At 38.2% G+C, this 12,558-nt stretch overlaps 1 protein-coding gene across 2 annotated transcripts in view; it reads left to right on the top strand.

Annotated features, from left to right (window-relative positions):
- LOC109032790 (WD and tetratricopeptide repeats protein 1) overlaps positions 1-11,828 on the top strand; it is a 108,470-nt gene extending 96,642 nt beyond the window's left edge. For both annotated transcript variants that reach the window (XM_072297167.1, XM_072297168.1), the window contains 3 exons: positions 2,642-2,795; positions 8,364-8,556; positions 11,008-11,828. In XM_072297167.1, coding sequence (XP_072153268.1) covers positions 2,642-2,795; positions 8,364-8,556; positions 11,008-11,202 — 542 coding nt within the window. In that variant the 3' untranslated portion in view covers positions 11,203-11,828. The remainder of the gene's footprint in view (positions 1-2,641; positions 2,796-8,363; positions 8,557-11,007) is intronic.
- Positions 11,829-12,558: the final 730 nt, after the last annotated feature.

The following is a 12,558-nucleotide window of genomic DNA, read 5'->3' as shown; positions in this document are numbered from 1 at the left end:
CTACCATCAGTTTTTCCAGCCACAGAGGTCCAACTAGTGTGTGCATGAAGAGAGATCCTTCCATTTATCTCTTAGTCTGTTTACCGGTTCCGAGATTACATAATCACCAGCCAGTGCCTCGCTACTACGGTCTAAGGGACAACGGTAATTTTATGTTTTAACCTTTATTTTATTGATTGAAAATGCCTGAGATTTTAGGCGAAACGTCTCGAATTTTTCATTTGTAATTTTAGCCCTCTTTCCCCAGGTCGTGTTTTTAGTGAAATATATACGACAGAAAATGAATGGCATGTATACAGGGTGTCCCAAAAGTCTGTAACCCCCCCCCCCTCGTAACTTTTGAACGGTTAGAGATAGAAAAACGAAACTTTGGGAATGTTTCCATCTTAAAGGGGTCCATCTTCTAAAGGGGTCAAAATTTTTGTCCCCCCCTCAGGGGGGGGCACGGGGGCCCCCAACTTTTTTTTTTCAAATGATAACCCCTATCTTGTGATACATCATTAGAAAGAACATAAAAAACTTAGAATTTTGGCGCAAACCGCAAATCAATATCTTAATTTTTACCGAGTTATGATAGGTCAAAGGTCAAATTTGACCTATTTTCAAAAAATCATATCTCCAGTTCAAATCATCGTAAAGAAAAAAATAAAACGGAAAAATTTACCAAATTGTAAGCACTTTCATGTAAAAATCACAGAAATTAATTCAAACTAATTTTAAGGGGGGTTTCGGACCCTCAAATACGTCATTTTAAAGGTCATACGATATTCTCGCGAAATGAGCCAATTTCCCCCTACATTTCCTCAACATTATCTTAGTAAGTTCAAAATTAGTTCAACATTGCGTTTTCAAGTCCCCAAATTTCGAGCAAAGTTCAAAAAACGAAATTTAAGGTGATTCAATTCAACCATTTAAATTTCATTTTTTTTAAAACTTTGTTCGAAATTTGGGGACTTGAAAACGCAATGTTGAACTAATTTTGAACTTACTAAGATAATGTTGAGGAAAAGTAGGGGAAATTGGCTCATTTCGCGAGAATATCGTATGACCTTTAAAATGACGTATTTGGGGGTCCGAAACCCCCCTTAAAATTAGTTTGAAGTAATTTCTGTGATTTTTACTTGAAAGTGCTTACAATTTGGTAAATTTTTCCGTTTTATTTTTTTCTTTACGATGATTTGAACCGGAGATATGGTTTTTTGAAAATAGGTCAAATTTGACCTTTGACCTATCATAACTCGGTAAAAAATTAAGATATTGATTTTCGATTTAAGCCAAAATTCTAAGTTTTTTATGTTCTTTCTAATGATGTATCACAAGATAGGGGTTACCATTTGAAAAAAAAAAGTTGGGGGCCCCCGTGCCTCCCCCCTGAGGGGGGGGACAAAAATTTTGACCCCTTTAGAAGATGGACCCCTTTAAGATGGAAACATTCCCAAAGTTTCGTTTTTCTATCTCTAACCGTTCAAAAGTTACAAGGGGGGGGGGGGGGTACGGACTCAAACACAGCATAAGTTGTGATTAGGGAAGTGATAACAACAAGCCACCGAGGTTATGTTATGGTGTTGTGATTTTTGGTCACCCGCTCCAAGTGATGCCAACTCGAGCTCTGATTGGCCCCGACGCACGGACACTGCCAATGCAGTCCGGGCTGATCCGAATCCGATTTACCGCATGGCATGCGGAGGCGGCAGAAGATACGCGAACAGCTCTATTTCAACTCCCTTTTTCACCAAGAAATCATGATGGAGAGCCTTCAAAATTGTTTTAAAATTATTCAAATTCTGAATCCATTTAATGCACATCAGCGCATTTCAGCGACGCTAAGAAATCAAGTCTAGACAGAAAAATCATTTTTTCGCGAATTTATAAAACGACCGTATTTACATGTATTTGACACAGGGTGAATCTGCAGCCTGACTGTTGAAATTTTGTGTGGTTTGTCGGGTTGACGTAGATGACATAGGTTAAAAGGCGGAGCGTGATTGATCGGCTGTCTTATCGCTGCTTTGCCCATGTCGGGTTGAACTCAGGACAAGCTAGTGGCACCTCTTAAGTTTCCAACAGTATGTTGTCCATTCCACCTAACGAAGGCACGATAAAGCAGCGATAAGACATAGCCGACCAATCACGCTCCGCCTTCTAACCTATGTCATCTATATCAACCTGACAAACACAAAATTTCAACAATCAGGCTGCTGTGTGTATACCATGTGACGTCCCGGTGTCCTATTTCCAAAGCGCGGGAAAAGACCCGTTTCAAATCGCTTTTGACTTTGGGGAGCTCTTTCTCGAAGTCCCAGTGACCAGAAAACTTTTTAAAAAATATGTTAATTCTCAGTAGACCTCAAACTTTAAAAATTGAATTGAAAAATGTCACGCAACTAACCCATTGATGCAATTGACTTAAATCAATTCATGTCATTGACTGTTTTGTGCCACAAGTTCCTGGCAAGGGTAACTATTTAACCGCAATTCCTGTAAGCAGTTTTTTTTTAGTATTAACTGTAGCAAAAAATTAAATCACTTTCAAATGTAAAATTCTGCTGGAAGTTCATTGTCTTAATTTTATCACACACTTCATTGAGATCCTGGAAGACTGACACTGTTCTTTTTTCTTTTCTCCTGTTTTTTATTGTAGATGACCCTAACAAAAACAACAAAGTTCCAAACTGGTACGGCCTTTGCTCTCAGCAAGAATGGGAATGGCGACAAAAAGCCTTTGACTACGAGAAAAGATACCTGGGTCATTGCAACACAGCAACAGATATCAAAGAAGCTAACTTTTTTGGCAGGTAAAAATTGAGCTGAGAATTGGTGACTTTTAATATCCATTGATCTTTTTTCACATCATTGAACTAAAACCTCAATTATGCAAAATCAGTAACACAATTTTTGAAAGTAAGTGATGACAGAATTGGCCCAAGTCTAATGATCTGAAATTTGGGCTATAAATGTTTCCTTCCATCTTGTTTTTCAAAGGTGTCAAAAGATGAGGATTCTCATTTCCAGGGGGCTGAGATTCCACCTAAATAGTCGCGATTTTTTTTTTAGTCGCATGGGTGCGAGTCTCATGGAGTTATCTCAAATTGCTCCCTAGAAATTTAGGTGACTTCAAACAAAAAGACATCCAGTATACCTACTCGTATGATTGAAAGTGTCAGGTTGTCAGCTTGTCAAACATGCATTCTCTGCATAAACTGTTGGCACAGCCATAAATCAGGAAGCAAATCCAGTTGTTGGTTTATGTTTTTGGTCAAGCACATTAACCTTATTGAGATTTTTCACCAAACCTCTTACAAATTGTCAAGATGTATGGGCGGGAGAAGGGGGGAAAAGGACGGCACACACAGAATAACGCCAGTAAAATCGGCTTTTCATACTAACAAACTTTATTCACAAAACAGATACTTATATACAGGTAATTGTCCTCGGTCAACGCTCGCAGGCGAGGTGCATTCGTCAATATTGAAGAGTAAACATTAAACATAGAAAGGTCGTTCAACACTTATCAGTTGTTGCCATATTTCATGACACCCCCACTTAATGTTTACGCTTTGATTATACTAAGCCTAGTTTCTCTCTCAAAAAACAAAAATGTACCCTGGGTAGGCCTTTGGTTAAAATATCAGCTAACTGTTTTTTACTCTCAACGTACTCAAGAGAAATTCTTCCTTTCTTCCATAAATCTGAAATATAGTTATATTTTATGTCCATATGTTTGACTCGTTTATTATTTGAAGGGTTCTTAATAATATTTATACACCCTTGATTGTCTTCATGCACTCTGACTGAGTTGACTCTGATTTGAAAATCTGCCAACAGTTTTTCCAACCAAATCCCTTCCTGGATCGAACTGCAAAGGGATATTAATTCAGCCTCAGTACTCGATAGGGCAACACAATTTTGTTTTCTCGTACTCCAAGACACTGTGTTCCCAAATACTTGAAATAGGTATCCTGAAACAGATTTTCTGTCACTTATATCTCCCCCCCAGTCAGGGTCCACGAAGCAATCAAGCACCTGGTCTGTACTATGATTTTGATAAATTAATTCCAGGTTCATTGTTTCATTTAAATATCTCAGAACTCGTTTTAAATAGATCAAAAGTTCATGCGTAGCTTTACCTTGAAATCTACTGAAATAATTTATGGCAAAACTTAAATCTGGGCGTGTTCCCAACATTAAATACATAATACATCCTACCATTTCCCTCACCTCTTTTACAATAACATTGGATTTTGGTTGAGCTGATAAATCTAGTTTCAATTGTGCATCTATTGGAGTAGAAATTGGTTTACATTCCAACATATTATATTTTTCCAACACCTTTAAGATATACTCTTTTTGACTCAATTTGATTTTTTGCTGTTCAGGATCAATCTCGATTTCTAATCCGAGAAAATGTTTCAATGTTCCTAAATCTACAATATCAAATTTCTTGATTAGCTCAGATTTATATCTTTCAATTAGTTCATGACGAGAAGCACTTATAATTATGTCATCAACAAAAATCAAAATAAAAATTAATCCTTCCCCACATTCTTTTGTGTATAAACAGAAATCGTTTTCAGATTGGATAAAACCCAGTTTCATTAAAAACTCATTGAACTCTGAATTCCAGACCTTTGCTGATTGCCTTAGCCCATATAATGCCTTATTCAATTTTAATACAAATCCACTCTTACATTTTACACCTTTAGGGAGATAAACGTACACATTTTCATTCAATTTTCCGTTCAGGAAGGCAGTTTTTACATCTAATTGAGCAAATTCATAACCATACTGGTTTCCTACGGCTAAAAGGGTTCGAATGGTAGCCATTCTAGCAACAGGAGAATATATTTCTTCATAGCAAAAACTGTCTTTCTGAGCAAAATCCCGAGCTACTGCTAAACGACTTTTGTATTTTTCATCTGCATGAGGTTTGTATGTAAAGACCCATTTTGTATCAATGATCTCGGCATTACTGGGTTTTGGCACCTCAGTCCATACTTTCTTTTTGTTAATTGATTCTAACTCCCGATTCACTGCCTGATACCATTCTTTCTTGTCCTCTCTAGAATCCAACTCAGAAAAATTTCTTGGAATATCATCGACTAAAGCAATGGCATTGTATGCAGAATAGAGTACAAAATCTTTAAGATGTGCTGGTAATTTTACCTCACGTTTGGGTAAAACCCCTGGGTTTATCTCTTTTTCGGGAGTTTCGAAATCGGAATCAGGTTCTTCTTTTGAGCTATTGAATTGAGAATCACTTTCCTCACTTGATTCACTTGAAGAATCACTTTCAGTTTCACTGATCTCATTTTCTTTAGTAAATGTATTCTCTTTATTATCTTTTTCTTTTAACTGGAAATGTTCTTCAAAGTCCGGTAAAACAGCATGATTCCCAAAATACAACTCATTTTCATTGAAAATTACATCTCTTGAAACAACCACTTTTCCTTTTTCTGGACTCCATAGTCTATACCCATTGTTGCAATACCCTATCATAATGCATTTCTCGGTCTTCGAGTCTAACTTCTTACGCAACTCCTTCGGAATATGGCGGTATGCAATCGAACCGAAAATTCTCAGATTGCTTACGTCAGGTTTTTTACCATACCATACTTCCGCAGGTGTCATGTCATTGAAGTTTACCGTCGGACTTCTATTTATTAAATAAGCTGAACTTAAAACTGCTGCTGGCCAAAATTTCTTGGGCATATTAGAATCAATCAACATTGCCCTAGCTTTCTCTACAATTGTTCGCATAAAACGCTCTGCTTTACCATTTTGTTCTTGTGAATACGGAATAGCATAATCGACCGTAGTCCCGTTTTCTTTACAATAAATTTTAAATTCATTTGAAATATATTCTCGGCCGTTATCACACCTGAGCACAGAAATTTTCTTTTCAAACTTGGCCTGAGCCATTTGTGAGAATTCTTTGAAGCAACCAAATACTTCGCTCTTGTTTTTGATTACATATACCCAAACAAAATTCGAGTAATCATCAACAAAAATCACGAAATATTTTTCGCCGTTCATGCCCTGAGGTGATATTGGCCCCCCTACATCAGAGTGTACTATTTGTAAAACTCGTGTACTCTTACTCCGTGTTTTGAAAACTGATCTCGTTTGTTTACTAGCTATGCAAGATTCACAGAATGCGACCTTGCTGACTCGGACCTTTTCCAAGCCACTGACCAGATTGTTATGAATCAGCTTCTCGAAGTATGTGTTGCTGATATGGCCAAGTCTTTTATGCCATTTCATAGCTAATTCATTGTCAACTTCTACGACCAGAGCTTGATTCATAACAACCTCGAAATGAATTTTATAAAGATTTTTCACATATCCCACACCAATTATCTCATTTTCACAGGATAGAGTTACTTCCTCATTTTCAAAAATTACTTTTATATTCGCCAAGTTCAGTTTTCTTACGGATAGGAGATTTTTCCTTAGTTTTGGGACTAGCAGAACGTTTTTTATGCAGCAATCGATTTTTTTATTCCCTACTTCACTCATAACATTTATATTTCCGATACCAACAGCCTCAATGAACTCATTTTCTTTTGCTATGGCAATATGTATAGGTTCCTTTAGTAATGTTAGTTCACTAAATAAATCCTTTTGAAACACTAGATGATCAGAACAACCAGAATCGACATAGAATTCAATGCAATTTTTATTTTCGCTCACTGCGTTTTCTGTTAGAAAGCAAATGCTGCCAGCTGCGTCCTTGTCTGCATGGTAGCCTGATTTTTGATCTGAATTCTTCTTGTCGCCTTTTCCTTTGTTTGGTCCACTCCTTCCATTGTTGTGGCCGCTGTTGTTGTTGTTCTGCTGCTTAGGTGGTTTCTTACATTCTCGTTTCCAATGTCCAGGGATGCCGCAGTTGTGACACTTTCCCTTCCTTGTCGCCTGAAACGCCGTTGTTCCAGATTCGTCCTTTGTGCCCGAAGTCCTCACGCCACCTCGTGATTCTTCTGCCGCGAGTCTCGCCACCAAATTCTGAAGAGTCTTCTCCCTCGCTTCTGTTGATTCCCAAGACGTGGCAAAGTACCTGAAACTTTCCGGGAGAGATACGAGCACTTTGGAGATCAACATGTCGTCGCTAATCCTGCATTCTGTCTGAGCCAGTTGATACGCCAAGTTCTGCAGTTTTCCGATTTGATCCACCAGTTTACTTCCTTTCGTCATCCTGAACCCATAAAACTCCTGAAGTAGGTTGCATCTCCTCTGTGCCGTATTTCTCTCGTAAAGCTCAAGCAACTTTGTCCACATCTGGAAACTCGTTGTCGCTGTCATGATGTGCGTCAAGATTCCCGTCTCCACAGTTTGGACGAGTATCTTCTGTGCCTGCACGTCCTTAAGATCCCATTGGTGCGCCTCCTCTGCATTCGTTGATGATCTCGCTTGCCTCCCTTCCACAATGCTGAAGGCTTCCTTATCCTTAAGCAAGATCGTCACCTGAAACTTCCATATTTGAAAGTTGTCTTCACCCCGAAGTTTCTCGATTTTTATGAATGCGTTCTCCATCTTGGCTGCTATCCTGAGTTTGGCGCCCGTTCTCTGCTCCTGGACCTCACGTCAGATGTCCACCTGCTAGAACCGCCCAAAGCTCCCTCTGGATGCCTGCTGCCTCAGAGACGCTGTCCTGGAGTTGTGGATGTAACCTTTTTGAGTTCTTGTACCTCTGCTCGTAGCCTTCTCTGAGTCCTATAGTTCAATTTGCACCACCAAACCAAAATATAAGCCAGTACTAGTGCGATGATCAGTCCGTACAAGATGTAGTTGTGATAGTCCACTGCAACCTCCTGCTCCACGGTTTGAGTCTGAGTGTTGACGTTCTCCTTGGATTCTTTACTAGACGAGTCGAACCAGCCCATTGGATAAGTGACTTGTAATTTCGGTTCGGTGCAAACTTGAACAAAGACAAAGATACCAGCTATTTGCAGAGTTACTTACTCACGATGACTGTAGTGACTGCTGTAGTGACTGGGCTCCATAACCTGTCAAGATGTATGGGCGGGAGAAGGGGGGAAAAGGACGGCACACACAGAATAACGCCAGTAAAATCGGCTTTTCATACTAACAAACTTTATTCACAGAACAGATACTTATATACAGGTAATTGTCCTCGGTCAACGCTCGCAGGCGAGGTGCATTCGTCAATATTGAAGAGTAAACATTAAACATAGAAAGGTCGTTCAACACTTATCAGTTGTTGCCATATTTCATGACACAAATGATAAAATACATAGAAAGAGAGGGCAGAAATAGATCTCCGGGCCATTCCTTTACTGAATGCACTTTTTCCTTCTCTTTTAATTTCTAAAAATGATGCTTAAGTCACTTTTTGGCTTTTTCAGTGATGGTCAATATATAGTGGCGGGCTCTGATGACGGAGCACTTTATGTTTGGGATCGCCAAACAGAAAACAATGTCAAAATTCTGAAAGGCGACTCGTCGATAGTAAACTGTTTACAACCGCATCCTTTTCTTTGTCTTCTGGCAACTAGTGGTATTGAACCTGTAGTACGTCTGTGGTCTCCTCAACCGGAGGTAAGCATTTTTTTTATACCTTTTCACCTTCATTTTCTTAGTTAATGCTTAAAAGCTTCCATCTGTGGTTTAATATTATCTTTTTCACAAAACTTTTCTAGTTTGTTTTTTAAGTTAATGTAGTACAGTTCTTTTTTCTATCATTCTAATTCTAGAAATTGTGTAACCAAGGTTGCCGGTAGTTTGGAAAACCAGGAAAGTTGGGGAATTTGCGACGACTGGAAGTCAGGGGATTCGCGGGAAAAGTTGGGAAATTTCTGACACACCTACTTATCACTAAAATATTTCACTGGTCCTCAAACTGTTTATCCTTTCTGGTCATCTTTTAAGTAGCTACTAAATGCCTTTTTCCATAATTTGGTCTCTAAACCAAGAAATTTTGCCCAAAGTTCAGCAAAATACAGCGTATTAAAGAAAAGGAAGAAAAAAAATTGGTGGAAATTTTGTTGTTGAAGGTCAGGGATAAGCAAAAAAATTCGGAAAAATTCAAGGAATTTGATTATGAAATTATAGCAACCCTGATAACACCTTTCTTCCTCTTTCATTTGGTAGAAATACTGCTCTAGAAAAATTTTGCGTTAAATATGCTCATTTTTGTACCTCATAGTACCAATTTTTACAATTCTATTAATTTTGAAAAAATGTAAGATTTAACTAAATATTTAAAAGAATAGTAAGAAAATTTATGAAAGCACAAGCACAATAACTGAGGATCTTTCCGACCATACAGCTTATACGTGTATAAGCTGTTTGCTCGGATTTTCGCGATAAAGATAATTAACTCATACCCTGCATAAGGTACCCTTCGAATCTCATGTCGATAGTTGCAAAAGATTAACAGATATTATTTTTCTGGTGCCCAAAAGTTGATCTCTCAGTGCATTTCCAAGCAAACAATTTACACGCATATTATGCCTTTGCTTGAAAATTCTGTTTACAGTGTATCATATCAAGGTCTTAAATAAACAGCTAACGTCTCTCTGCACATTTCAACCCCACAGAAATCATTCTCAAGGGGAGGGGGTGGTGAAACACCCATAAATGAACTACTTGGAGAAAACCCCCATTTTACTGCGTAGTTTTCCGTCTACCTAACAGTTCTGGGGCCAGGGGAGTTACCTTCCTTTGTGATCATTAAAACATAAATTTGCATCAACTCATATTGACTATGAAACAAAAATGAATGTTTGCCTAGATGCATGAAATAAGTACACTCCTCCTGGGAAAGTGCACCACGATCGATTTTTATGTTTTTACTGCATTCAATTCATCGCAAGATGCCGATCAAAAGGGATCATTGTGCCAACTTCTAATGATGCACCGTTTTTCGCACAATACGCCCGGAACGCTTCAATTATTCGGCGAAAAAGAGTCAAAAAGAACAAGGGATTCGAGAATAGGTCTGCTGTGAATGAGGAAAAACGTAACGAGTGTCTGTCTTTTTATCTATTCCTGCCTACTCTGGGGCTATCTCCCTCCCACTCTTGTCCGTTTGACGGTCACTGTTTTTCTCCGACTTCCCTGTTCTTATGCTCCTCACGAATCTGATTTGGATGGTCAAGCAAAAAGGCGTGCAGAATCCGAGATAAGAGTGAGGAACCTTTCTAACTCTTTGTCGCCAAATAATTGATGCGTTCCGGGCATATTGTGCAAAAACGGTGCATCGTAGAAAGTTGGCACAATGATGACTTTTGATCAGCATTTTGAGATGAATTGAATGCAATAAAAAAATTAAAAATCGATCGTGGTGCGTTTTCCCACAAGGAGTGTGCGGGGTCCTTTATTTACTCACGTACCGATGCAACAAAAAACCTACGTGCCGATTTTCGGCCATTTTGAACTTTAACCAGCTGCCATTTTGAAACGGTTTGAGATATCGACTTCGGGTTAAAACGTAAAGTTTTCTTTTTTATGCCCTTTTGAACGAGGTATTACAAGAGGAGTCTTCCCATTTAAAAAATAAAAAGTTGGGGTCCCCCCTCCCCCAAGGGAGCCCCCCTGAAAATTTTAGGGGGTTCAAAAAGTATTTCTCTGTGACCTAGTAACGTTCTCCAAGTTTTAAATCTCCACCTCTACTGGGTAAAAAGTTAGAGGAAGGAGGGGATTTTTCTAACACCCTGTATATTTGCTCAAGACAGTTGACCTTTTTTAAAAAATCTCAATTTGATCAATAAAAAAAGGTTGCCAAATTTATACCTATAATTCTTGAGTGGAAAGAATACTCCTCTCTAATCATTCACTGCGAACACTAATTTTAGAAGTCTAGAAAAAACATCTAGCCTTCACATATGAACTGAAATATTAATGGTTTCTTAATTCACCCAATATTTTTGAAGTAACTCCTGCTAAATGTTTATTCCAACCTTTGTATTCTTGATTTGTTTTCCTCTAATTCCAAAGGACTGTATACTTCGTGAGGAATTGTTTAAAATTTAAAACCTTGCCTTCTAGGATGGGAAGGTGGATTCCAGAGAAGAAACTGATTTTGAAAAGGCAGCTCATAAAAATCAACGCAGAATGAAAACCGACCCTTTTGACATTGTACTCATGAACTGGGGAATCCGCTCCGTAGAACAAGAAGAGAACGTTGTCCGCATAAGGATGACAGATAGAGATAATCACACTCATACTTGTCGACCAAGTTAATGATCATCATCACAACGACGAAATAGACCTTATTCTGAGAGTATGTCCATTTCCATTGTATAATTGAAAAATCTTTCAGTTTTAAACAGTGTGCTTTTAATGATGAAGACCATGACTTCGTTTTAACAGTCTCAAAATTCAAAAAAAATCCAGGATCTAATTTGGGTCTCTCTTACTTACTCTAATGTCCCTTTTCTCTTGTAGTTTTGTTCAACCAAAGAATTTTGTTAGGCTTTATAGCATCACACTTCTTTTGTTGCTAGGTTTTAGTGAGAATAGTGGAATTAATTTTAACAATTGTCCGAGTTATGTTCACACCTTGCTCTCTCCTCTTTGCCTTAAATTGGTATTTTTCCTATGTATTAAAGGAAAAGTTTTCATACGGGTGAGTCGATAAAAGTTGAGCAAAATTTCCTTGCAAGTAAAAATGCCTTTTTGCGTTTTGTTCTTCACTGTATCTAAGTTACCTCTGTATTTGCAATATTTCTGTTCAAAACTATAAATATTGTCATGAAAATCATCAAATACTATGTTTTATAGATCGCCAGTAAAACATTGTCGTTTGAGACCTCTGCAGTTGTCTGCCTCTAACAATAATTTCTGAATAAATTGTTCCATTTATCGCATTTTTCTAGGAACGGATTTTTTGATGCGAATCCTACCCATAAAAAAAATAAAGATAATACATATTCATCAAAATGCTCAATTTTCATATGAAGTAACTAACATATGAAGCATTATATGTAAAAATATTCCCTTTTTAAGTTTTCAGAAAATTTTGTTTAAAGTTTTCAAAGCTGTGCATTTTGATGTCCATGCAGCAAATTGGGTGGGGCCAAGGAATTTCTTTTATGAAGAATCTTCCTCCAAAAAAATGAGCTTTAGAATTTTAAGTTAGAGAGAAATGTTAGTGAGATACAGTGATTTTAAAAAATGACCACATCCGCTGTTTTTACGGAGAACCTTTTTTAGGTACGAGGGGCGTTCAATACGTAAGTATCCCCCCTCTCAAAAATCGATAGGAATGGACCAATTTTAAAAAACTTGGGCTCAAAATCTTCCTTAGGATATACTGATTGTGAGTTCAACAAAACAAATGGCAACAAAATCGGACCATGTGCGGCCGAACGCGAGCCGTTTGAACGCGCCGAGGTGCACGCCGCTCCCTCCGAATCCGCGGAGATTTGAAGTCCGCAACAAGAGAAGAGCTTCTCTGCCAACGCTTCAGTCGTTCATCACTGACGAAAAATCAAAGAATTTTTTGTAGAATAAGGTGCTTACCTCACCTCTCCACATAACCAGCTCGATCCAAGCAGGCCTGAGACTGATTGTGAGACTAAGAGAACAGCTTTTGGA

Source organism: Bemisia tabaci, chromosome 2, assembly GCF_918797505.1.
Source record: "Bemisia tabaci chromosome 2, PGI_BMITA_v3".
In the NCBI taxonomy this organism is placed as follows: domain Eukaryota; kingdom Metazoa; phylum Arthropoda; class Insecta; order Hemiptera; family Aleyrodidae; genus Bemisia; species Bemisia tabaci.
The sequence above is the reverse complement of the archived record's forward strand: the minus strand, read 5'-3'. Positions and strand labels throughout refer to the sequence as shown.